Genomic DNA, 25688 nt, shown 5'->3' with positions numbered 1-25688 from the left:
GTGGAGTCTTGTGTATTTCCTTCAATAGCCGTGCATCATGTGGAGTCTTGTGTATTTCCTCCAATAGCATAGCATTTCCTCCAAGCGCATAGCACTTTTTCCTCTACAGCATTTTCTCCAATAGCTGTGCATCAGGTGATGTTGTATATTTCCTCCAATAGCCATGCATTACTTGAAGTTGTGTGTATTTCCGCAAAAGCACTTAGCTACAATTTCAATTAGATTTTTTTCTGCCAAATTTTAGATACATTTTCCTTCCTCCTGCATCATGTGACAGCCACCAGCCAATTGCAAAATGCATATACGTATCTGAATTATTGCACATGCTCAGTAGCAGCTGGTGTTGCAGGAAGTGTAGACATAAAAAGATTGTGCAAATGTAAATAATGGAAGTGACTTGGAAAGTTGTCTAAACTTGTGCGCTCTAACAGAATCAAGAAAGTTTCATTTTGACTTCAGTGGTCCTTTAGGTATATTTATAATATTGCAAAGTATTACACTGTCCCAACCGGCTACTCCTTAAAAGGGACATTTCAACAACGCATAAAATGTTTCATTATTGCAAATTGCAATACACATTCATTATTTACTTTGCTGCCTTTTGCTGTAAAATATATCTAAAAATTGTGCTTGTTTCACTTTCTCCCAGGGAGGCTTGGGTTAATACTTATAGAAAATTTATGTAAGCTTTTGTTTACTTTTCCCTCACTCTCTAAGCTTCTGTGGTGCCACAAGCTTTTAAACAGTGGATTATCAGTTTTGCATCAACAATCATGATAGGAAAATCTTTCTTTGCAAAAGTAACTAAGTTGAATCAGTGCTAAACCTCCTTAAAGGGACACTGTACCCAAATTTTTATTTCATGATTCAGATAGAGCATGCAATTTTAAGCATCTTTCTAATTTACTCCTATTGTCAAACTTTTTTTATTCTCTTGGTATCTATATTTGAAAAGCAAGAATTTAAGTTTAGATGCCGGCCCATTTTTGGTGAACAACCTGGGTTGTCCTTGCTGATTGGACAGCACCAATAAACAAGTGCTGTCCATGGTTCTGAACCACACATTGGATGGCTCCTTAGCTTAGATGTCTTCTTTTTCAAATAAAGAAAGCAAGAGAACGAAGAAAAATTGATAATAGGAGTAAATTAGAAAGTTGCTTAAAATTGCTTGCTCTATATGAATCACAAAAGAAAAAAATTGGGTTCAGTGTCTCTTTAAGGGAATGCAAGGGTGCAGGCTACAAAATTCTACCAATGTGCAGAGTTTGTGGTATATCTAAATATTAGATTGGCTAGCAGGGGTTCTTTTGTTCTAGGCGGGGACAGGGAAATCAGTGAAAAGAATAAACATAAAACAATATTCTCATCTGACAAAATAAAGCTGCAGTTTTCATTGAAAAATTATTCTTATATATGAAGGTTTATAACCATGTAGTCTGTGTTTAATGCCCTTTTAATGCCACAGCTGATTGATGTCTTTAATTCACCAAATGTTCTCCTGCTCTGTAACAATTAGCTTTATACACACAGCGCCCGGTAACAAGTTCTCTCATTATGGTGACGTATTAATTGGGGAGCAGTTACAAATCAGCAAATAGGATATCATGAAACCAATAGTAATACAATGGTCCTTGCCTGCTACCTACATACACAACAACCTACCTTATACATAGACAGCACAATGCGTTTCACTGCATACAATCTCATGAATGTACAATAATAATGTTGATAATTAAACCCAATCACACAGCACAAATATATATCTATTACAGAGTGAAAAAGAAGGCAGAAAGGACAGCAGATAAGTCTGGGTGAGAATAAAGGAACAGAACTAAAGCTTAATGGGTTAAGTGAGCTCCATATATTAGAGTGCAGCGCCCTACAGCTAGTTACCAGGGTATAATAACACCTAGAAAATGTGTTATTATAATAAGGAAAACAGCATTAGAAGGAAGAATCTGGAGGCACCTGTGGATGCCATTTTTTGGAGGCAGGTCATTCCATTGCACAATTGAGGTTCCAGATAATAGATTGGGAACCTCCCCCCAGAAGGGGTCAGAATAGAAAATCTCTCTTAAAAAAAAAAAAAGAGGGAAATGCTATAGATACACAAACTTGATTCATTAACCCCCAAGGGGATGAATAGAGATTACGATTTGAATCTATTCTTGTGACAATATGATATGGCTGTTTTCTATGCTAATCTGTATATATATAGTAGTAATGTGTGGTGTATTTTTAAACTTAAAATAATTGAGGGCTAGCATCCCTTTAATAAATCTTTGTGCAAGTGTTGATGATGTATTGAAGTGGGAGGAGCTACACCTGTGTAAAGGTACTTAAGGAGAAGTGCTGCATTACCCTACAGACATGACTAAGGGTTGAGAGCGTGAAACGTTGTCTTGTATTTTATACCTACTCCTGGTGAAAAGAAATAAAAGAAGTTTGATATAATTGGTTGTGTTGCCTTTCTTCGGAACTTTGATGTACTAAATAACAGACGGGATCCTGTACGCAGAGAGGGAACCTGTACTAAATAACAGACGGGATCCTGTACGCAGAGAGGGAACCTGTACTAAATAACAGACGGGATCCTGTACGCAGAGAGGGAACCTGTACTAAATAACAGACGGTATCCTGTACGCAGAGAGGGAACCTGTACTAAATAACAGACGGGATCCTGTACGCAGAGAGGGAACCTGTACTAAATAACAGACAGGATCCTGTACGCAGAGAGGGAACCTGTACTAAATAACAGATGGGATCCTGTACGCAGAGAGGGAACCTGTACTAAATAACAGACGGGATCCTGTACGCAGAGAGGGAACCTGTACTAAATAACAGACGGGATCCTGTACGCAGAGAGGGAACCTGTACTAAATAACATACAAGATCCTGTACACAGAGAGGGAACCTGTACTAAATAACAGACGGGATCCTGTGCGCAGAGAGGGAACCTGTACTAAATAACAGACGGGATCCTGTACGCAGAGAGGGAACCTGTATTAAATAACAGACGGGATCCTGTACGCAGAGAGGGAACCTGTACTAAATAACAGACGGGATCCTGTACGCAGAGAGGGAACCTGTACTAAATAACAGACGGGATCCTGTACGCAGAGAGGGAACCTGTACTAAATAACAGACGGTATCCTGTACGCAGAGAGGGAACCTGTACTAAATAACAGACGGGATCCTGTACGCAGAGAGGGAACCTGTACTAAATAACAGATGGGATCCTGTACGCAGAGAGGGAACCTGTACTAAATAACAGACGGGATCCTGTACGCAGAGAGGGAACCTGTACTAAATAACAGACGGGATCCTGTACGCAGAGAGGGAACCTGTACTAAATAACAGACGGGATCCTGTACGCAGAGAGGGAACCTGTACTAAATAACATACAAGATCCTGTACACAGAGAGGGAACCTGTACTAAATAACAGACGGGATCCTGTACGCAGAGAGGGAACCTGTACTAAATAACAGACGGGATCCTGTACGCAGAGAGGGAACCTGTACTAAATAACAGACGGGATCCTGTTGTGCAGAAAGGGAACCTGTACTAAATAACAGACGGGATCCTGTTGTGCAGAAAGGGAACCTGTACTAAATAACAGACGGGATCCTGTTGTGCAGAGAGAGAACATGTACTAAATAACAGACGGGATCCTGTGCGCAGAGGGAACCTTTACTAAATAACAGACAAGATCCTGTGCGCAGAGAGAGAACATATACTAAAATACAGATGGAATCCTGTGCGCAGAGGGGGAACCTGTACTAAATAACAGACTGGATCCTGTGCGCAGAGAGGGAACCTGTACTAAATAACATACAAGATCCTGTACGCAGAGAGGGAACCTGTACTAAATAACAGACGGGATCCTGTTGTGCAGAAAGGGAACCTGTACTAAATAACAGACGGGATCCTGTTGTGCAGAGAGGGAACCTGTACTAAATAACATACAAGATCCTGTACGCAGAGAGGGAACCTGTACTAAATAACAGACGGGATCCTGTACGCAGAGAGGGAACCTGTACTAAATAACAGACGGGATCCTGTACGCAGAGAGGGAACCTGTATTAAATAACAGACGGGATCCTGTACGCAGAGAGGGAACCTGTACTAAATAACAGACGGGATCCTGTGCGCAGAGAGGGAACCTGTACTAAATAACAGACGGGATCCTGTACGCAGAGAGGGAACCTGTATTAAATAACAGACGGGATCCTGTACGCAGAGAGGGAACCTGTACTAAATAACAGACGGGATCCTGTACGCAGAGAGGGAACCTGTACTAAATAACAGACGGGATCCTGTACGCAGAGAGGGAACCTGTACTAAATAACAGACGGGATCCTGTACGCAGAGAGGGAACCTGTACTAAATAACAGACAGGATCCTGTACGCAGAGAGGGAACCTGTACTAAATAACAGACGGGATCCTGTTGTGCAGAAAGGGAACCTGTACTAAATAACAGACGGGATCCTGTTGTGCAGAAAGGGAACCTGTACTAAATAACAGACGGGATCCTGTTGTGCAGAGAGAGAACATGTATTAAATAACAGACGGGATCCTGTGCGCAGAGGGAACCTTTACTAAATTACAGACAAGATCCTGTGCGCAGAGAGAGAACATATACTAAAATACAGATGGGATCCTGTGCGCAGAGGGGGAACCTGTACTAAATAACAGACTGGATCCTGTGCGCAGAGAGGGAACCTGTACTAAATAACATACAAGATCCTGTACGCAGAGAGGGAACCTGTACTAAATAACAGACGGGATCCTGTGCGCAGAGAGGGAACCTGTACTAAATAACAGACGGGATCCTGTACGCAGAGAGGGAACCTGTATTAAATAACAGACGGGATCCTGTTGTGCAGAAAGGGAACCTGTACTAAATAACAGACGGGATCCTGTACGCAGAGAGGGAACCTGTACTAAATAACAGACGGGATCCTGTTGTGCAGAAAGGGAACCTGTACTAAATAACAGACGGGATCCTGTTGTGCAGAAAGGGAACCTGTACTAAATAACAGACTGGATCCTGTGCGCAGAGAGAGAACATGTATTAAATAACAGACGGGATCCTGTGCGCAGAGAGAGAACATGTATTAAATAACAGACGGGATCCTGTTGTGCAGAAAGGGAACCTGTACTAAATAACAGACGGGATCCTGTACGCAGAGAGGGAACCTGTACTAAATAACAGACGGGATCCTGTTGTGCAGAAAGGGAACCTGTACTAAATAACAGACGGGATCCTGTTGTGCAGAAAGGGAACCTGTACTAAATAACAGACGGGATCCTGTTGTGCAGAAAGGGAACCTGTACTAAATAACAGACGGGATCCTGTGCGCAGAGGGAACCTTTACTAAATAACAGACAAGATCCTGTGCGCAGAGAGAGAACATATACTAAAATACAGATGGGATCCTGTGCGCAGAGGGGGAACCTGTACTAAATAACAGACTGGATCCTGTGCGCAGAGAGGGAACCTGTACTAAATAACAGACTGGATCCTGTGCGCAAAGAGGTAACATGTACTAAATGCTCAATATATTCATATTCCTTTTTGCTACCTCTTGTCTCTATAACAAACTACTTTACACAATTACTCCTTTCCCCTCACCACCTTCACTGTTCATTAGCCCATCTCACTTAAACTCCCCTTACTTTCGTAATCATGAACTTTACACATTCCTAAACAACACTCTCTCTCCCCCCTGCACCTTGTCTCAAAAATAGTCTCATTACTGCAAATCTGCATCTCATGTCACTCTCCCTCTTGCTCATACTAGCTGCTGGTGACATCCTAATCCTAGTCCCCAACAACTCCCTAGCCTTGCCCTTTCATATGTACCTTTCCATAGACTCAGAAACCAAAACTCTGGTAACCTTACTCACATTTCTCTTGTATCATAAGGTACTACGCCCTTCACTTGTGCACTCTGGAACTCTCGCTCTGTTTGCAGCAAGCTTACTTCTATCCATGACCTTTTTATCTCCCACTCCCTCAACCTTCTGGCTCTCACAGAAACCTTGCTCTCTCCTTCAGACACTGCTTCCTCTGCTGCACTATCACATGGGGGTCTCTACTTCAGCCACACACCTAGGTCTTGTAATAGACAAGGAGGTCGTGTAGGTATTTTACTTTCCTCTCATTGCACCTTTTAACAAATACAATCCATCTCTTCCCTCATATTTTCCTCATTCGAAACCCACATGATTCGCTTATTGTCTCCCTGTTACGGTTGCCTCCAGGCTGGCTGGAAGTTGGACCGTAGAAAAGGATGCTCCTAGCGCTCACCAAAGAATCATCAGCACCATAGTCAGCAATCCCTGTAGTGATATTAGCTGAAGCTGTCCCCTACAAACATGAGTCAAAGCTGCAAGTTAGAGGGACAGAAAATAGGTCTCAAGTGCTGGAGCACACAGCCTGCTTTTTATTGAGGTTACATGCAAACAGGACACTCTCAGGGGGAGGCATAAAATCCCCCATCACACATTTGATATTAGATAGAGAGACACTCCCTTTGACAGGCCACAACATTTACTTCAGCAGATAACATTACACACAATAAAACAATGCAGTCCACCTTATCAATACTAGTCTGATTAGACAATGGGAAAGTTGATCACTAAACCTAATTAGAGCTAATCCCAGCAGACTTGTATTTAGAATAGGTTTCTTGAAGCTGAACAAAATTTAACTCTTAATGGCACACACTGAAACTGAACCAAATGGGAGAAAGCCAGGGACAAGTCATTTCACAGGTCTGGGGACATAGTCTTAAAGGGGGCATTGTTCACCAGAGTCACAATATGTCCCCAGACGTTTCCCAAAGGGCCACACACACCCAACAAAAGTCAATATACTCTCAGGGGCACAATCTTCCAGGGGCCATAGTCATGAGGAAGGAGGCTGGCAAATAGGCTTCTCCAAAATCCAAGGAAGCAGGGCAACCTTCCATTTAAAGGGCCAGTCACAAATAGCAGTTTGTAACATATCTCCCCTTTTGGAGGGAGACTAACCAGGCACCTGACCTTCTGTCGGTCAGTGCCTAAGTTAGTCTCGCAACCCACCCACAAATAAACACTAGCAGCAAAGTAGCCCCCCCACAATAAGTAGTACTGGCCTGTAGGTTCCAGGTTATAGGATGAAAGGGTAGCATCCTCTGCCTTCCTGGCGCAGCTGGGCAAATAGCTGATGGTACTTGTGGGGCAGAGGCCAGCGGCACTCTGCCCTGGTGCCAGCGCTTCTGCTGGGGTGAGGGGTTTGCAGGCCAGTCCTGTAACAAGGGGGTCTGTAGGGCAGAGGCCAGCAGCGCTCTGTTCTGATGCCAGCTCTTCTGCTGGGGGAATTGGGGCATAGTCCTGCCCGGTGGCAAAGGGAACGTGGGGGTCAGTGGGGGTTAACATCTCCACTGTTAACCCTGGGCCCAAGTTAGGAGTTAGCTGGGGAGGGGGAAGATTGGCTTACCTCCTCCTCCTGATACTCCGGTGGCCGTTGGGAAGGGAGGTCGATGCTCTCCGCTTCCTGTGGAACATGCTGCGGCTGGGGAGAGAGACCGGTTGTCTCCTCTCCCTGGAAGGCACACTCCGGCTGGGGAGGGAGGTCGATGCTCTCCCCTCCCTGTAGCTGGGTCTGTCGCTGGGGATCTGGGCCGCCTGCCCAGCATCCCTGTAGGGCCGGTAGAGAGACTGCGGTCCCATCTCCACCTGCCTGCTGGGGGTCCTCCCAGGACCAGTCTATGAGGCCTGCTGCCTCTGGTATCTCTGGCTGGGGAAGGGGACTGGTTGTCTCTTCCCTCTGCACGGTATACTGCCGCTGGGGAGGGAGGTCGCTGCTCTCCTCTCCCTGTGGAACATGCTGCGGCTGGGGAGAGAGACCAGGTGTCCATACCCTCAAACTCCACAGTTGGCGCTCAAAGGCTCGTGCTGCTTCGTTCTCAGTAGCCAATTCCCGGATGAGGCGACTGACTACCTCCTGCGCAGGGTCTGGACCATATCGGACTAGCCGCCTCTTTACCTCTGGAACGAAATCCGCGCCCTCATAGCGACGGATCAGGTTGAGGTGCTCTTCACAGGGTTCTGACCAGTATCTTGTCAGCTCCATGCTGCTGTAGGTAGGGACGCTGTGCAGTGGCTAGCGTTGCCCTCAATAACTTTCCTACGATACCAGTGCTGTTGTGGTGCTGCTCCTTGCGCTAGGACGCTAATCCCACCGCTGCCGCCAAATGTTACGGTTGCCTCCAGGCTGGCTGGAAGTTGGACCGTAGAAAAGGATGCTCCTAGCGCTCACCAAAGAATCATCAGCACCATAGTCAGCAATCCCTGTAGTGATATTAGCTGAAGCTGTCCCCTACAAACATGAGTCAAAGCTGCAAGTTAGAGGGACAGAAAATAGGTCTCAAGTGCTGGAGCACACAGCCTGCTTTTTATTGAGGTTACATGCAAACAGGACACTCTCAGGGGGAGGCATAAAATCCCCCATCACACATTTGATATTAGATAGAGAGACACTCCCTTTGACAGGCCACAACATTTACTTCAGCAGATAACATTACACACAATAAAACAATGCAGTCCACCTTATCAATACTAGTCTGATTAGACAATGGGAAAGTTGATCACTAAACCTAATTAGAGCTAATCCCAGCAGACTTGTATTTAGAATAGGTTTCTTGAAGCTGAACAAAATTTAACTCTTAATGGCACACACTGAAACTGAACCAAATGGGAGAAAGCCAGGGACAAGTCATTTCACAGGTCTGGGGACATAGTCTTAAAGGGGGCATTGTTCACCAGAGTCACAATATGTCCCCAGACGTTTCCCAAAGGGCCACACACACCCAACAAAAGTCAATATACTCTCAGGGGCACAATCTTCCAGGGGCCATAGTCATGAGGAAGGAGGCTGGCAAATAGGCTTCTCCAAAATCCAAGGAAGCAGGGCAACCTTCCATTTAAAGGGCCAGTCACAAATAGCAGTTTGTAACACTCCCCTCTCTATACGTGTTGCAGTCATAAACCGCCCACCTGGCTCCTCAACTCAATTTCTAGATCACTTTGCTGCCTGGCTACCTTATTTCCTTTCCTTAGACAACCCTGCCCTCATTCTTGGCGACTTCAAAATCCCTCTTGACAATCCCACTGCCTCCTCTGCAAAACAACTTCGGAAACTCACTTCCTCTTTCGATCTGTCACAATGGACTGACTCTCCCACTCACAAGGATGTCATCCCCTTGATCTCATCTTTAGCTATCGATGCACTATTTCAGACTTCACAAACTCCCGTTTTCCTCTTTCTGACCATCATCTCCTCACTTCTAACATATCATCCCTTCCTACAACTCTTCCTCCTCACACCAAACTTCATAGAAGCATTATGTCTTTAGATCAGCAACAGCTTGCTAGTTCAAATCGAACCTCCCTTATCATCCATCTCCTTCTTTTCCTGCCCTAACCAATCAATCTGGCACTATAATTCCACCCTTACATCGGTCATTGACAATATGGCCCCTCCTACCATAGCTCGAAAATCACACACTCACCCTCAGCCCTGGCACACTCCTCCAACAAGGTACCTATGCAGATGCTCCCATATTACTGAGTGGCAATGGAGAAAATCTTGGAGTTCAGCTGACTTTCTTCATCTTGAACTCCTACTACTCTGCCCTTAATCTTCATAAGCAACATTACTTCTCTACTCTTTCTTCAAACCCAAAACACCTGTTCTCCACTTTCAATACTCTTCTCTGCCCACCCCAACTCCTAATACAAATTATCTCTCAGTTTAAGATTTTGCCAGCCACTTCAACAACAAAATCAATTCCATCAGAAACGAAATCAGCTCCCAACATATTTCCAGTCTCTCACCCCCTCAAAAGCTTGCAATCAACCAAAACCCACATACCCATATATTTAGCTCTTTCGCCCGTTACTGAGGAAGAAGTTTCTGCATTTATACTGTGCTCTCACCTACCTGTCCCCTCGACACCATCCCCTCACAGCTACTCCCTCCCTCCCTATCCCATTTCCCTACATTAAACTCCCTCCTTGACCCACTGCAATCTGGATTTCGCCACCATCACTCCACAGAGACAGCAATTGTTAAGGTTACCAATAACCTTCTTACAGCAAAATCCAAAGGCCACATCTCTCTGCTTATCCTACTTGAACTGTCTGCAGCCTTTGATACTGTCAACCACCCTTTTTTGCTCCAAACCCTCCAATCCTTTGGCATTTGTGACACAGCCTTCTCATGGTTGTCTTCCTACCTGTCCAACCATACTGTTAGTGTAGCCTTCTCTGGTGCTTCCTCTGCCCCGTCACCACTTTCTGTTGGGGTACCGCAAGGCTATGTCCTCTGTCTCTTTCTTTTGTCAATCTACACATCATAATTAGGTTCCTTAATAAAGTCCCACGGGTTTCAATAACATTTGTATGCTGACGACACCCAAATCTACCTCTCTGCACCAGACCTAACTCCTTCCATGCTAACGGTGTAACTAACTGTCTTTCTCACATCTGTTCCTGGATGTCCTCTCACTACCTTAAGCTAAATATCTCCAAAACTGAGCTCCTTATTTTCCCTCCTTCTAAAATCTCCAACCCCCATCTCTCTATAACTGTCAAAAACTCCATTATTACCCCTAACCCGCATGCCCGATATCTTGGGGTCACATTTGAAACAGATTTTTCTTTCACTTCTCACATTCAGTCCTTGGCTAAATCCTGCCGCTTCTACCTTAAAAACATTTCTAAAATTAGACATTTCCTTACACAAAACAACTAAGATTTGAATAAACTCTCTCATCCTTTCCCGCCTCGACTACTGCAACTCTGTCCTCTCTGGTCTCCCTAGCTCCTTTACAATCCATAATAAATGCCTCTGCCAGGTTTATCTTCCTTACATGTCGCTCTTCATCTGCTGCACCTCTTTGCCAATCCCTTCACTGGCTTCCTCTTGCCTCCAGGATTAAACACAAAATCCTGACTCAGACATACAAGGCCCTCAACTGCACTGCTCCCACCTATATCTCAGACCTTGTCTCCAGATACTCTACCTCCCGTATTCATCGCTCTGCTCACAACCTCCTACTCTCCTCCTCTCGTTACATCCTCACACTCCTGTTAACATGACTTCTCCAGACTGGTTCCCATCCTGTGGAACTCTGTCTTGCTTCACAAGACTCTCCCCTAGATTTGAAAGCTTCAAGCGCTCCCTAAAAACTCTACTGTTCAGGGATGCATACAACCAACACTAACCTTTCCTAATTTCAGTTCATCTCCTCCATTACTATCAGCCATGAACCCCCTTAGAATGTAAGCCTAAGAGACAATCTGTTTGCAGATTTCCTTCATAAAAGCTGACTGCAACAGTGCGACTCTCGGCAGGGCCCTCTACCCATTTATCCCTATAAATGTTACCTTGTATACCGCCTATGTTTATAGCTCTGCGGAATCTGTTGGCGCACTAAAATAACAGATAATAATAAATGACAGATAATATCATGTGCACAGAGAGAGAGAGAGAGAATGTGTACTCAATAACAGATGGGATTCTGTGCGCAGAGATGGAACATGTACTAAATAACAGACAGGATCCTGTGCAGAGAGGGAACATATACTAAGTGACAGACAGTATCCAGATGACAAGAACAGAACACAAACCGAGTTGTGGACAGGAAGTTGTGTATGAGGAGGGAACATCGACTTACATTGTGTGTGATGGGGAGGGGAAGATAGAATACTGTAGTGAGACAGAATAGTGTAGTTTGAGATTAACAAGCAGATTGGTACAGATTATTCTCAGTGTGAGACGCTCTCACCTCTATCATAACTTCGCTGATTGTGTCTGTCCCAGCTGTTAAGTTAAACAGAAGAGTATCAGATATAACAGCAGCGCCCTGTGCCAGGCTGTCTGTACAAGAAAGAACTGCAGAGGGGTTCAAAAGATGACCTTGCTCACAAGGATGCGCCAACCAAAGCTCTGCAGCTACAATCATGGCAAGATGTTTCCTGCACCCTCTTCCAAGTGCCCACAAACCCTGAAGATGTTCCTCTGCTTTATCTGAGGAGCCCAGAGGTACACTATCTACAGGCAAGGATACCCACACCCACTCGCGGTGATACAGGCCCAGCTCCCGCAGACGGTTCTTGCTCACCCACAAAGCAGATCCCCGATCCAGCATCCCACTCACTTCGTACAGCCTACCTGTGCGCACCAGAGACTCTGCATCAACTGGGGCCACACGAAGCCTTAGGAGCCCCTGGACCCGAGCAAAGCTAGAGACTAAAAAAGGCTGAAGATTGGAGGGAGACAGCAAGGGACTAGCTACAGAATCCCTGGCACTTGCAGTGGTTTGGGCGAGTCTGTGTATCTCCTTGCCCTCTTGCTGCACACTAGAATTTGTGCCCATCTGCTCACACTTCATGGCATCTTCTAATGCACTCTGTGTGACCTGCACTGTATGCCCCAAACCCTGCTCTTCCCTGCCCACCTGCCCCCTCAGCATGGCATCTTGTAATGTACTGTGTGTGGTCTGTACTGTATGACCCAAACCCAGCTCTTCCCTGCCCACCTGCCCCATCAGCATGGCATCTTGTAATGTACTGTGTGTGGTTTGTACTGTAAGACCCAAACCCAGCTCTTCCCTGCCCACCTGCCCCCTCAGCATGGCATCTTGTAATGTACTGTGTGTGGTCTGTACTGTATGACCCAAACCCAGCTCTTCCCTGCCCACCTGCCCCCTCAGCATGGCATCTTGTAATGTACTGTGTGTGGTTTGTACTGTAAGACCCAAACCCAGCTCTTCCCTGCCCACCTGCCCCCTCAGCATGGCATCTTGTAATGTACTGTGTGTGGTCTGTACTGTATGACCCAAACCCAGCTCTTCCCTGCCCACCTGCCCCCTCAGCATGGCATATTGCAATGTACTGTGTGTGGTCTGTACTGTATGACCCAAACCCAGCTCTTCCCTGCCCACCTGCCCACTCAGCATGGCATGTTGCAATGCACTATGGGTAGCCTTCACTGTATGCCCCATGCCCTGCTCTTCCCTGCACACCTGCCCCTTCATCATGGCATCTTGTAATGCACTATGGGTAGCTTGCACTGTATGCCCCATACCCTGCTCTTCCCTGCCAACTTGCCCCTTCATCATGGCATCTTGTAATGCACTATGGGTAGCTTGCACTGTATGCCCCATGCCCTGCTCTTCCCTGCCAACTTGCCCCTTCATCATGGCATCTTGTAATGCACTATGGGTAGCTTGCACTGTATGCCCCATGCCCTGCTCTTCCCTGCCAACTTGCCCCTTCATCATGGCATCTTGTAATGCACTATGGGAAGCTTGCACTGTATGCCCCATGCCCTGCTCTTCCCTGCCAACTTGCCCCTTCATCATGGCATCTTGTAATGCACTATGGGTAGCTTGCACTGTATGCCCCATGCCCTGCTCTTCCCTGCACACCCGCCCCCTTAGCATGGCATCATTTGCTGCCATGTGTGTGCTCCTGTGCCCCAAGCCCTGCTCTTCCTCTCTCACCAGCTCTTGCACTGAGACAAGGCCCTTGTCCTGTGTATTCTCTGCCCTGTCACCCTCCCACACTACCGGTTTGTCTTCCTCCCTATCACCTGGCCTCCAAACCGAGATGCCCTCTGTACCCACGCCTAGCAGATACCCGCCTAGCCCCTGGTGTGGGCAAAAGCGCCGCGGGAGCAAAGGAGCCCAGCTCCGCACACTAAGAGCTGGCAAACCGGGGACAAATGCACGCAGCTCCGTAGCCATGACACCGGTGGGTAACAAGTGACCTACTAACAGGAGACCGGAAATACAGACGCCGCCATCTTACATGAGGGAATTGTAAGATTCTAGGTAGACGCGGCCATTTTAAACGTGGGCAAATTACTATCCTGGGTCCGAACTGCGTAGACGTCTTGAGCAAAGCCAGCTAGATATTGCCATCTTACTCATTGGCAAGTGCGAGCCTGAATGGTTCTGTCCAAAGGGCCAAGTTGTCGAAAACTCCGAGAAGGGTCCAACTGCAGAGTGGAGCTCCACTCTAGACAGGAAGCATGTGACCTCCACTCAAAGCTTTTTTTTTTTTTATCAACTTTAATGTAACAAACAAGCTATAGACTGTGACAATGATTATGAAAACGAAACATTTTGTAGCTTTCTTGCTCTTAATGTTCATTCACAGTGTTTTATGCAGATTGTGATTTATAAGGTAACCACTGTGAATGAACATTAACCCCTTAGTGACCAGACCATTGTTACATTTTCTTTCCCTTAAAGGGACATGAAACCCAATTTTTTTTCTTTTGTGATTTAGAAAGAGCATGTCATTTTAAACAACTTTCTAATTTACTTCTATTATCTAATTTGCTTCATTCTCTTGATATCACTTTCTGAAAAGCATATCTAGATATGCTCAGTAGCTGCTGATTGGTTGCTGCACATAAAAGCCTTGTGTGATTGTCTCACACATGTGCATTGCTATTTCTTCAACAAAAGATATCTAAAGAATTGAGCAAATTAGATAATAGAAGTAAATTGGAAAGTTGTTTAAAATTGCATGCCCTATCTGAATCATGAAAGTTTAATTTTGACTAGACTGTCCCTTTAAGGACCAGGGCTATTTTTACATTTCTGCAGTGTTTGTGTTTAGCAAATTAATTTTCCTTACTCATTTACTGTACCCACACATATTATATACCGTTTATATACTCATTACTGTACCCACACATATTATATACCGTTTATATACTCATTACTGTACCCACACATATTATATACCGTTTATATACTCATTACTGTACCCACACATATTATATACCGTTTATATACTCATTACTGTACCCACACATATTATATACCGTTTATATACTCATTTACTGTACTCACACATATTATATACCGTTTATATACTCATTTACTGTACTCACACATATTATATACCGTTTATATACTCATTACTGTACCCACACATATTATATACCGTTTATATACTCATTTACTGTACTCACACATATTATATACCGTTTATATACTCATTTACTGTACCCACACATATTATATACCGTTTATATACTCATTACTTTACCCACACATATTATATACCGTTTATATACTCATTTACTGTACCCACACATATTATATACCGTTTATATACTCATTTACTGTACCCACACATATTATATACTGTTTATATACTCATTTACTGTACACACACATATTATATACCGTTTATATACTCATTTACTGTACCCACACATATTATATACCGTTTATATACTCATTTACTGTACACACACATATTATATACCGTTTATATACTCATTTACTGTACCCACACATATTATATACAGTTTATATACTCATTTACTGTACCCACACATATTATACACCGTTTATATACTCATTACTGTACTCACACATATTATATACCGTTTATATACTCATTTACTGTACACACACATATTATATACCGTTTATATACTCATTTACTGTACCCACACATATTATATACTGTTTATATACTCATTTACTGTACCCACACATATTATATACTGTTTATATACTCATTACTGTACCCACACATATTATATACTGTTTATATACTCATTTACTGTACCCACACATATTATATACTGTTTATATACTCATTACTGTACCTACACATATTATATACCGTTTATATACTCATTTACTGTACCCACACATATTATATACCGTTTATATACTTATTTACTGTACACACACATATTATATACCGTTTATATACTCATTTACTGTACCTACACATATTATATACCGTTTATATACTCATTACTGTACTCACACATATTATATACCGTTTATATACTCATTTACTGTACCCACACACATATTATATACCGTTTATATACTCATTTACTGTACACACACATATTATATACCGTTTATATACTCATTACTGTACCCACACATATTATATACCGTTTATATACTCATTTACTGTACCCACACATATTATATACCGTTTATATACTCATTACTGTACCCACACATATTATATACCGTTTATATACTCATTACTGTACCCACACATATTATATACTCATTACTGTACACACACATATTATATACCGTTTATATACTCATTACTGTACCCACACATATTATATACCGTTTATATACTCATTACTGTACCCACACATATTATATACCGTTTATATACTCATTTACTGTACTCACACATATTATATACCGTTTATATACTCATTACTGTACCCACACATATTATATACCGTTTATATACTCATTTACTGTACTCACACATATTATATACCGTTTATATACTCATTACTGTACCCACACATATTATATACCGTTTATATACTCATTTACTGTACCCACACATATTATATACCGTTTATATACTCATTACTGTACCCACACATATTATATACCGTTTATATACTCATTACTGTACTCACACATATTATATACCGTTTATATACTCATTTACTGTACCCACACATATTATATACCGTTTATATACTCATTACTGTACCCACACATATTATATACCGTTTATATACTCATTACTGTACCCACACATATTATATACAGTTTATATACTCATTACTGTACCCACACATATTATATACCGTTTATATACTCATTTACTGTACACACACATATTATATACCGTTTATATACTCATTTACTGTACCCACACATATTATATACCGTTTATATACTCATTACTTTACCCACACATTATATACCGTTTATATACTCATTTACTGTACACACACATATTATATACCGTTTATATACTCATTACTGTACCCACACATATTATATACCGTTTATATACTCATTACTGTACACACACATATTATATACCGTTTATATACTCATTACTTTACCCACACATATTATATACCGTTTATATACTCATTTACTGTACCCACACATATTATATACCGTTTATATACTCATTTACTGTACCCACACATATTATATACCGTTTATATACTCATTACTGTACCCACGCATATTATATACCGTTTATATACTCATTTACTGTATCCACACATATTATATACTGTTTATATACTCATTTACTGTACCCACACATATTATATACCGTTTATATACTCATTTACTGTACTCACACATATTATATACCGTTTATATACTCATTTACTGTACTCACACATATTATATACCGTTTATATACTTATTTACTGTACTCACACATATTATATACCGTTTATATACTCATTTACTGTACACACACATATTATATACCGTTTATATACTCATTTACTGTACTCACACATATTATATACCGTTTATATACTCATTTACTGTACTCACACATATTATATACCGTTTATATACTTATTTACTGTACCCACACATATTATATACCGTTTATATACTCATTTACTGTACCCACACATATTATATACCGTTTATATACTCATTTACTGTACCCACACATATTATATACCGTTTATATACTCATTTACTGTGCCTACACATATTATATACCGTTTATATACTCATTACTGTACTCACACATATTATATACCGTTTATATACTCATTTACTGTACCCACACAAATATTATATACCGTTTATATACTCATTTACTGTACCCACACACATATTATATACCGTTTATATACTCATTTACTGTACCTACACATATTATATACCGTTTATATACTCATTACTGTACACACACATATTATATACCGTTTATATACTCATTACTGTACCCACACATATTATATACCGTTTATATACTCATTTACTGTACCTACACATATTATATACCGTTTATATACTCATTACTGTACTCACACATATTATATACCGTTTATATACTCATTTACTGTACCCACACACATATTATATACCGTTTATATACTCATTTACTGTACCCACACACATATTATATACCGTTTATATACTCATTTACTGTACCTACACATATTATATACCGTTTATATACTCATTTACTGTACCCACACATATTATATACCGTTTATATACTCATTTACTGTACTCACACATATTATATACCGTTTATATACTCATTTACTGTACCCACACACATATTATATACCGTTTATATACTCATTTACTGTACCCACACATATTATATACCGTTTATATACTCATTTACTGTACTCACACATATTATATACCGTTTATATACTCATTACTGTACTCACACATATTATATACCGTTTATATACTCATTTACTGTACCCACACATATTATATACAGTTTATATACTCATTTACTGTACACACACATTATATACCGTTTATATACTCATTTACTGTACCCACACATATTATATACCATTTATATACTCATTTACTGTACCCACACATATTATATACCGTTTATATACTCATTTACTGTACCCACACATATTATATACCGTTTATATACTCATTTACTGTACACACACATATTATATACCGTTTATATACTCATTTACTGTACCCACACATATTATATACCGTTTATATACTCTTTTACTGTACCCACACATATTATATACAGTTTATATACTCATTTACTGTACCCACACATATTATATACCGTTTATATACTCATTTACTGTACTCACACATATTATATACCGTTTATATACTCATTACTGTACACACACATATTATATACCGTTTATATACTCATTTACTGTACACACACATATTATATACTGTTTATATACTCATTTACTGTACACACACATATTATATACCGTTTATATACTCATTTACTGTACCCACACATATTATATACCGTTTATATACTCATTTACTGTACCCACACATATTATATACCGTTTATATACTCATTTACTGTACCCACACACATATTATATACCGTTTATATACTCATTTACTGTACCCACACATATTATATACCGTTTATATACTTATTTACTGTACCCACACATATTATATACCGTTTATATACTCATTTACTGTACCCACACATATTATATACCGTTTATATACTCATTTACTGTACCCACACATATTATATACCGTTTATATACTCATTTACTGTACCTACACATATTATATACCGTTTATATACTCATTACTGTACTCACACATATTATATACCGTTTATATACTCATTTACTGTACCCACACACATATTATATACCGTTTATATACTCATTTACTGTACCCACACACATATTATATACCGTTTATATACTCATTTACTGTACCTACACATATTATATACCGTTTATATACTCATTACTGTACACACACATATTATATACCGTTTATATACTCATTACTGTACCCACACATATTATATACCGTTTATATACTCATTTACTGTACCTACACATATTATATACCGTTTATATACTCATTACTGTACTCACACATATTATATACCGTTTATATACTCATTTACTGTACCCACACACATATTATATACCGTTTATATACTCATTTACTGTACCCACACACATATTATATACCGTTTATATACTCATTTACTGTACCTACACATATTATATACCGTTTATATACTCATTTACTGTACCCACACATATTATATACCGTTTATATACTCATTTACTGTACTCACACATATTATATACCGTTTATATACTCATTTACTGTACCCACACACATATTATATACCGTTTATATACTCATTTACTGTACCCACACATATTATATACCGTTTATATACTCATTTACTGTACTCACACATATTATATACCGTTTATATACTCATTACTGTACTCACACATATTATATACCGTTTATATACTCATTTACTGTACTCACACATATTATATACCGTTTATATACTCATTTACTGTACTCACACATATTATATACCGTTTATATACTCATTACTGTACCCACACATATTATATACCGTTTATATACTCATTTACTGTACTCACACATATTATATACCGTTTATATACTCATTTACTGTACACACACATATTATATACCGTTTATATACTCATTACTGTACAAACACATATTATATACCGTTTATATACTCATTACTGTACTCACACATATTATATACTGTTTATATACTCATTTACTGTACCCACACATATTATATACCGTTTATATACTCATTTACTGTACCCACACATATTATATACCGTTTATATACTCATTACTGTACACACACATATTATATACAGTTTATATACTCATTTACTGTACTCACACATATTATATACTGTTTATATACTCATTACTGTACCCACACATATTATATACCGTTTATATACTCATTTACTGTACACACACATATTATATACAGTTTATATACTCATTACTGTACTCACACATATTATATACCGTTTATATACTCATTTACTGTACCCACACATATTATATACCGTTTATATACTCATTACTGTACACACACATATTATATACCGTTTATATACTCATTACTGTACTCACACATATTATATACTGTTTATATACTCATTTACTGTACCCACACATATTATATACCGTTTATATACTCATTTACTGTACCCACACATATTATATACCGTTTATATACTCATTACTGTACACACACATATTATATACCGTTTATATACTCATTTACTGTATCCACACATATTATATACTGTTTATATACTCATTACTGTACCCACACATATTATATACCGTTTATATACTCATTTACTGTACCCACACATATTATATACTGTTTATATACTCATTTACTGTACCCACACATATTATATACCGTTTATATACTTATTTACTGTACACACACACATATTATATACCGTTTATATACTCATTTACTGTACCCACACATATTATATACCGTTTATATACTCATTACTGTACCCACACATATTATATACTGTTTATATACTCATTTACTGTACTCACACATATTATATACCGTTTATATACTCATTTACTGTACTCACACATATTATATACCGTTTATATACTCATTTACTGTACCCACACACATATTATATACCGTTTATATACTCATTTACTGTACCCACACATATTATATACCGTTTATATACTCATTTACTGTACTCACACATATTATATACCGTTTATATACTCATTACTGTACCCACACATATTATATACCGTTTATATACTCATTTACTGTACTCACACATATTATATACCGTTTATATACTCATTACTGTACCCACACATATTATATACCGTTTATATACTCATTTACTGTACTCACACATATTATATACCGTTTATATACTCATTTACTGTACTCACACATATTATATACCGTTTATATACTCATTTACTGTACACACACATATTATATACCGTTTATATACTCATTACTGTACACACACATATTATATACCGTTTATATACTCATTACTGTACTCACACATATTATATACTGTTTATATACTCATTTACTGTACCCACACATATTATATACCGTTTATATACTCATTTACTGTACCCACACATATTATATACCGTTTATATACTCATTACTGTACACACACATATTATATACAGTTTATATACTCATTTACTGTACTCACACATATTATATACTGTTTATATACTCATTACTGTACCCACACATATTATATACCGTTTATATACTCATTTACTGTACACACACATATTATATACAGTTTATATACTCATTACTGTACTCACACATATTATATACCGTTTATATACTCATTTACTGTACCCACACATATTATATACCGTTTATATACTCATTACTGTACACACACATATTATATACCGTTTATATACTCATTACTGTACTCACACATATTATATACTGTTTATATACTCATTTACTGTACCCACACATATTATATACCGTTTATATACTCATTTACTGTACCCACACATATTATATACCGTTTATATACTCATTACTGTACACACACATATTATATACCGTTTATATACTCATTTACTGTATCCACACATATTATATACTGTTTATATACTCATTACTGTACCCACACATATTATATACCGTTTATATACTCATTTACTGTACCCACACATATTATATACTGTTTATATACTCATTTACTGTACCCACACATATTATATACCGTTTATATACTTATTTACTGTACACACACACATATTATATACCGTTTATATACTCATTTACTGTACCCACACATATTATATACTGTTTATATACTCATTTACTGTACTCACACATATTATATACCGTTTATATACTCATTTACTGTACTCACACATATTATATACCGTTTATATACTCATTTACTGTACCCACACACATATTATATACCGTTTATATACTCATTTACTGTACCCACACATATTATATACCGTTTATATACTCATTTACTGTACCCACACATATTATATACCGTTTATATACTCATTTACTGTACACACACATATTATATACCGTTTATATACTCATTTACTGTACTCACACATATTATATACCGTTTATATACTCATTACTGTACCCACACATATTATATACAGTTTATATACTCATTACTGTACTCACACATATTATATACCGTTTATATACCCATTTACTGTACTCACACATATTATATACCGTTTATATACTCATTTATTGTACCCACACATATTATATACCGTTTATATACTCATTACTGTACACACACATATTATATACCGTTTATATACTCATTACTGTACTCACACATATTATATACCGTTTATATACCCATTTACTGTACTCACACATATTATATACCGTTTATATACTCATTTATTGTACCCACACATATTATATACCGTTTATATACTCATTACTGTACTCACACATATTATATACCGTTTATATACTCATTACTGTACTCACACATATTATATACCGTTTATATACTCATTACTGTACACACACATATTATATACCGTTTATATACTCATTTACTGTATCCACACATATTATATACTGTTTATATACTCATTACTGTACCCACACATATTATATACCGTTTATATACTCATTTACTGTACCCACACATATTATATACTGTTTATATACTCATTTACTGTACCCACACATATTATATACCGTTTATATACTTATTTACTGTACACACACACATATTATATACCGTTTATATACTCATTTACTGTACCCACACATATTATATACTGTTTATATACTCATTTACTGTACTCACACATATTATATACCGTTTATATACTCATTTACTGTACTCACACATATTATATACCGTTTATATACTCATTTACTGTACCCACACACATATTATATACCGTTTATATACTCATTTACTGTACCCACACATATTATATACCGTTTATATACTCATTTACTGTACCCACACATATTATATACCGTTTATATACTCATTTACTGTACACACACATATTATATACCGTTTATATACTCATTTACTGTACTCACACATATTATATACCGTTTATATACTCATTACTGTACCCACACATATTATATACAGTTTATATACTCATTACTGTACTCACACATATTATATACCGTTTATATACCCATTTACTGTACTCACACATATTATATACCGTTTATATACTCATTTATTGTACCCACACATATTATATACCGTTTATATACTCATTACTGTACACACACATATTATATACCGTTTATATACTCATTACTGTACTCTCACATATTATATACCGTTTATATACCCATTTACTGTACTCACACATATTATATACCGTTTATATACTCATTTATTGTACCCACACATATTATATACCGTTTATATACTCATTACTGTACTCACACATATTATATACCGTTTATATACTCATTACTGTACTCACACATATTATATACCGTTTATATACTCATTTACTGTACCCACACATATTATATACAGTTTATATACTCATTACTGTACTCACACATATTATATACCGTTTATATACTCATTTACTGTACCCACACATATTATATACAGTTTATATACTCATTACTGTACTCACACATATTATATACCGTTTATATACTCATTACTGTACCCACACATATTATATACCGTTTATATACTCATTACTGTACTCACACATATTATATACCGTTTATATACTTATTACTGTACCCACACATATTATATACCGTTTATATACTCATTTACTGTATCCACACATATTATATACTGTTTATATACTCATTTACTGTACCCACACATATTATATACCGTTTATATACTCATTACTGTACCCACACATATTATATACAGTTTATATACTCATTACTGTACTCACACATATTATATACCGTTTATATACTCATTACTGTACCCACACATATTATATACCGTTTATATACTCATTACTGTACTCACACATATTATATACCGTTTATATACTTATTACTGTACCCACACATATTATATACCGTTTATATACTCATTTACTGTATCCACACATATTATATACTGTTTATATACTCATTTACTGTACCCACACATATTATATACTGTTTATATACTCATTACTGTACCCACACATATTATATACTGTTTATATACTCATTTACTGTACCCACACATATTATATACCGTTTATATACTCATTTACTGTACCCACACATATTATATACCGTTTATATACTCATTTACTGTACCCACACATATTATATACCGTTTATATACTCATTACTGTACTCACACATATTATATACCGTTTATATACTCATTTACTGTACACACACATATTATATACCGTTTATATACTCATTACTGTACTCACACATATTATATACCGTTTATATACTCATTTACTGTACACACACATATTATATACCGTTTATATACTCATTACTGTACCCACACATATTATATACCGTTTATATACTCATTTACTGTACCCACACATATTATATACAGTTTATATACTCATTACTGTACTCACACATATTATATACCGTTTATATACTCATTTACTGTACTCACACATATTATATACCGTTTATATACTCATTTACTGTATCCACACATATTATATACTGTTTATATACTCATTTACTGTACCCACACATATTATATACTGTTTATATACTCATTACTGTACCCACACATATTATATACTGTTTATATACTCATTTACTGTACTCACACATATTATATACCGTTTATATACTCATTTACTGTACACACACATATTATATACTGTTTATATGCTCATTACTGTACCCACACATATTATATACCGTTTATATACTCATTTACTGTACCCACACATATTATATACCGTTTATATACTAATTTACTGTACCCACACATATTATATACCGTTTATATACTCATTTACTGTACCCACACATATTATATACCGTTTATATACTCATTACTATACTCACACATATTATATACCGTTTATATACTAATTTACTGTACACACACATATTATATACTGTTTATATACTCATTACTGTACCCACACATATTATATACCGTTTATATACTCATTACTGTACCCACACATATTATATACCGTTTATATACTCATTTACTGTACCCACACACATATTATATACCGTTTGTATACTCAGTACTGTACCCACACATATTATATACCGTTTATATACTCATTTACTGTACCCACACATATTATA

The 25688-nt window shown here is 38.0% G+C and overlaps 1 protein-coding gene across 1 annotated transcript in view; it reads right to left on the bottom strand.

The window, feature by feature from the left end:
* Positions 1–13847, bottom strand: part of PEX6 (peroxisomal biogenesis factor 6) — a 548800-nt gene extending 534953 nt beyond the window's left edge. The window contains exon 1 of the mRNA XM_053712827.1: positions 11843–13847. Coding sequence (XP_053568802.1) covers positions 11843–13804 — 1962 coding nt within the window. The 5' untranslated portion in view covers positions 13805–13847. The remainder of the gene's footprint in view (positions 1–11842) is intronic.
* Between the last annotated feature and the right edge of the window lie 11841 nt (positions 13848–25688).

The sequence above is a fragment of the Bombina bombina genome, chromosome 4 (genome assembly GCF_027579735.1).
Source record: "Bombina bombina isolate aBomBom1 chromosome 4, aBomBom1.pri, whole genome shotgun sequence".
NCBI lineage: Eukaryota > Metazoa > Chordata > Amphibia > Anura > Bombinatoridae > Bombina > Bombina bombina.
This window is presented reverse-complemented; position numbering and strand designations above follow the sequence as displayed.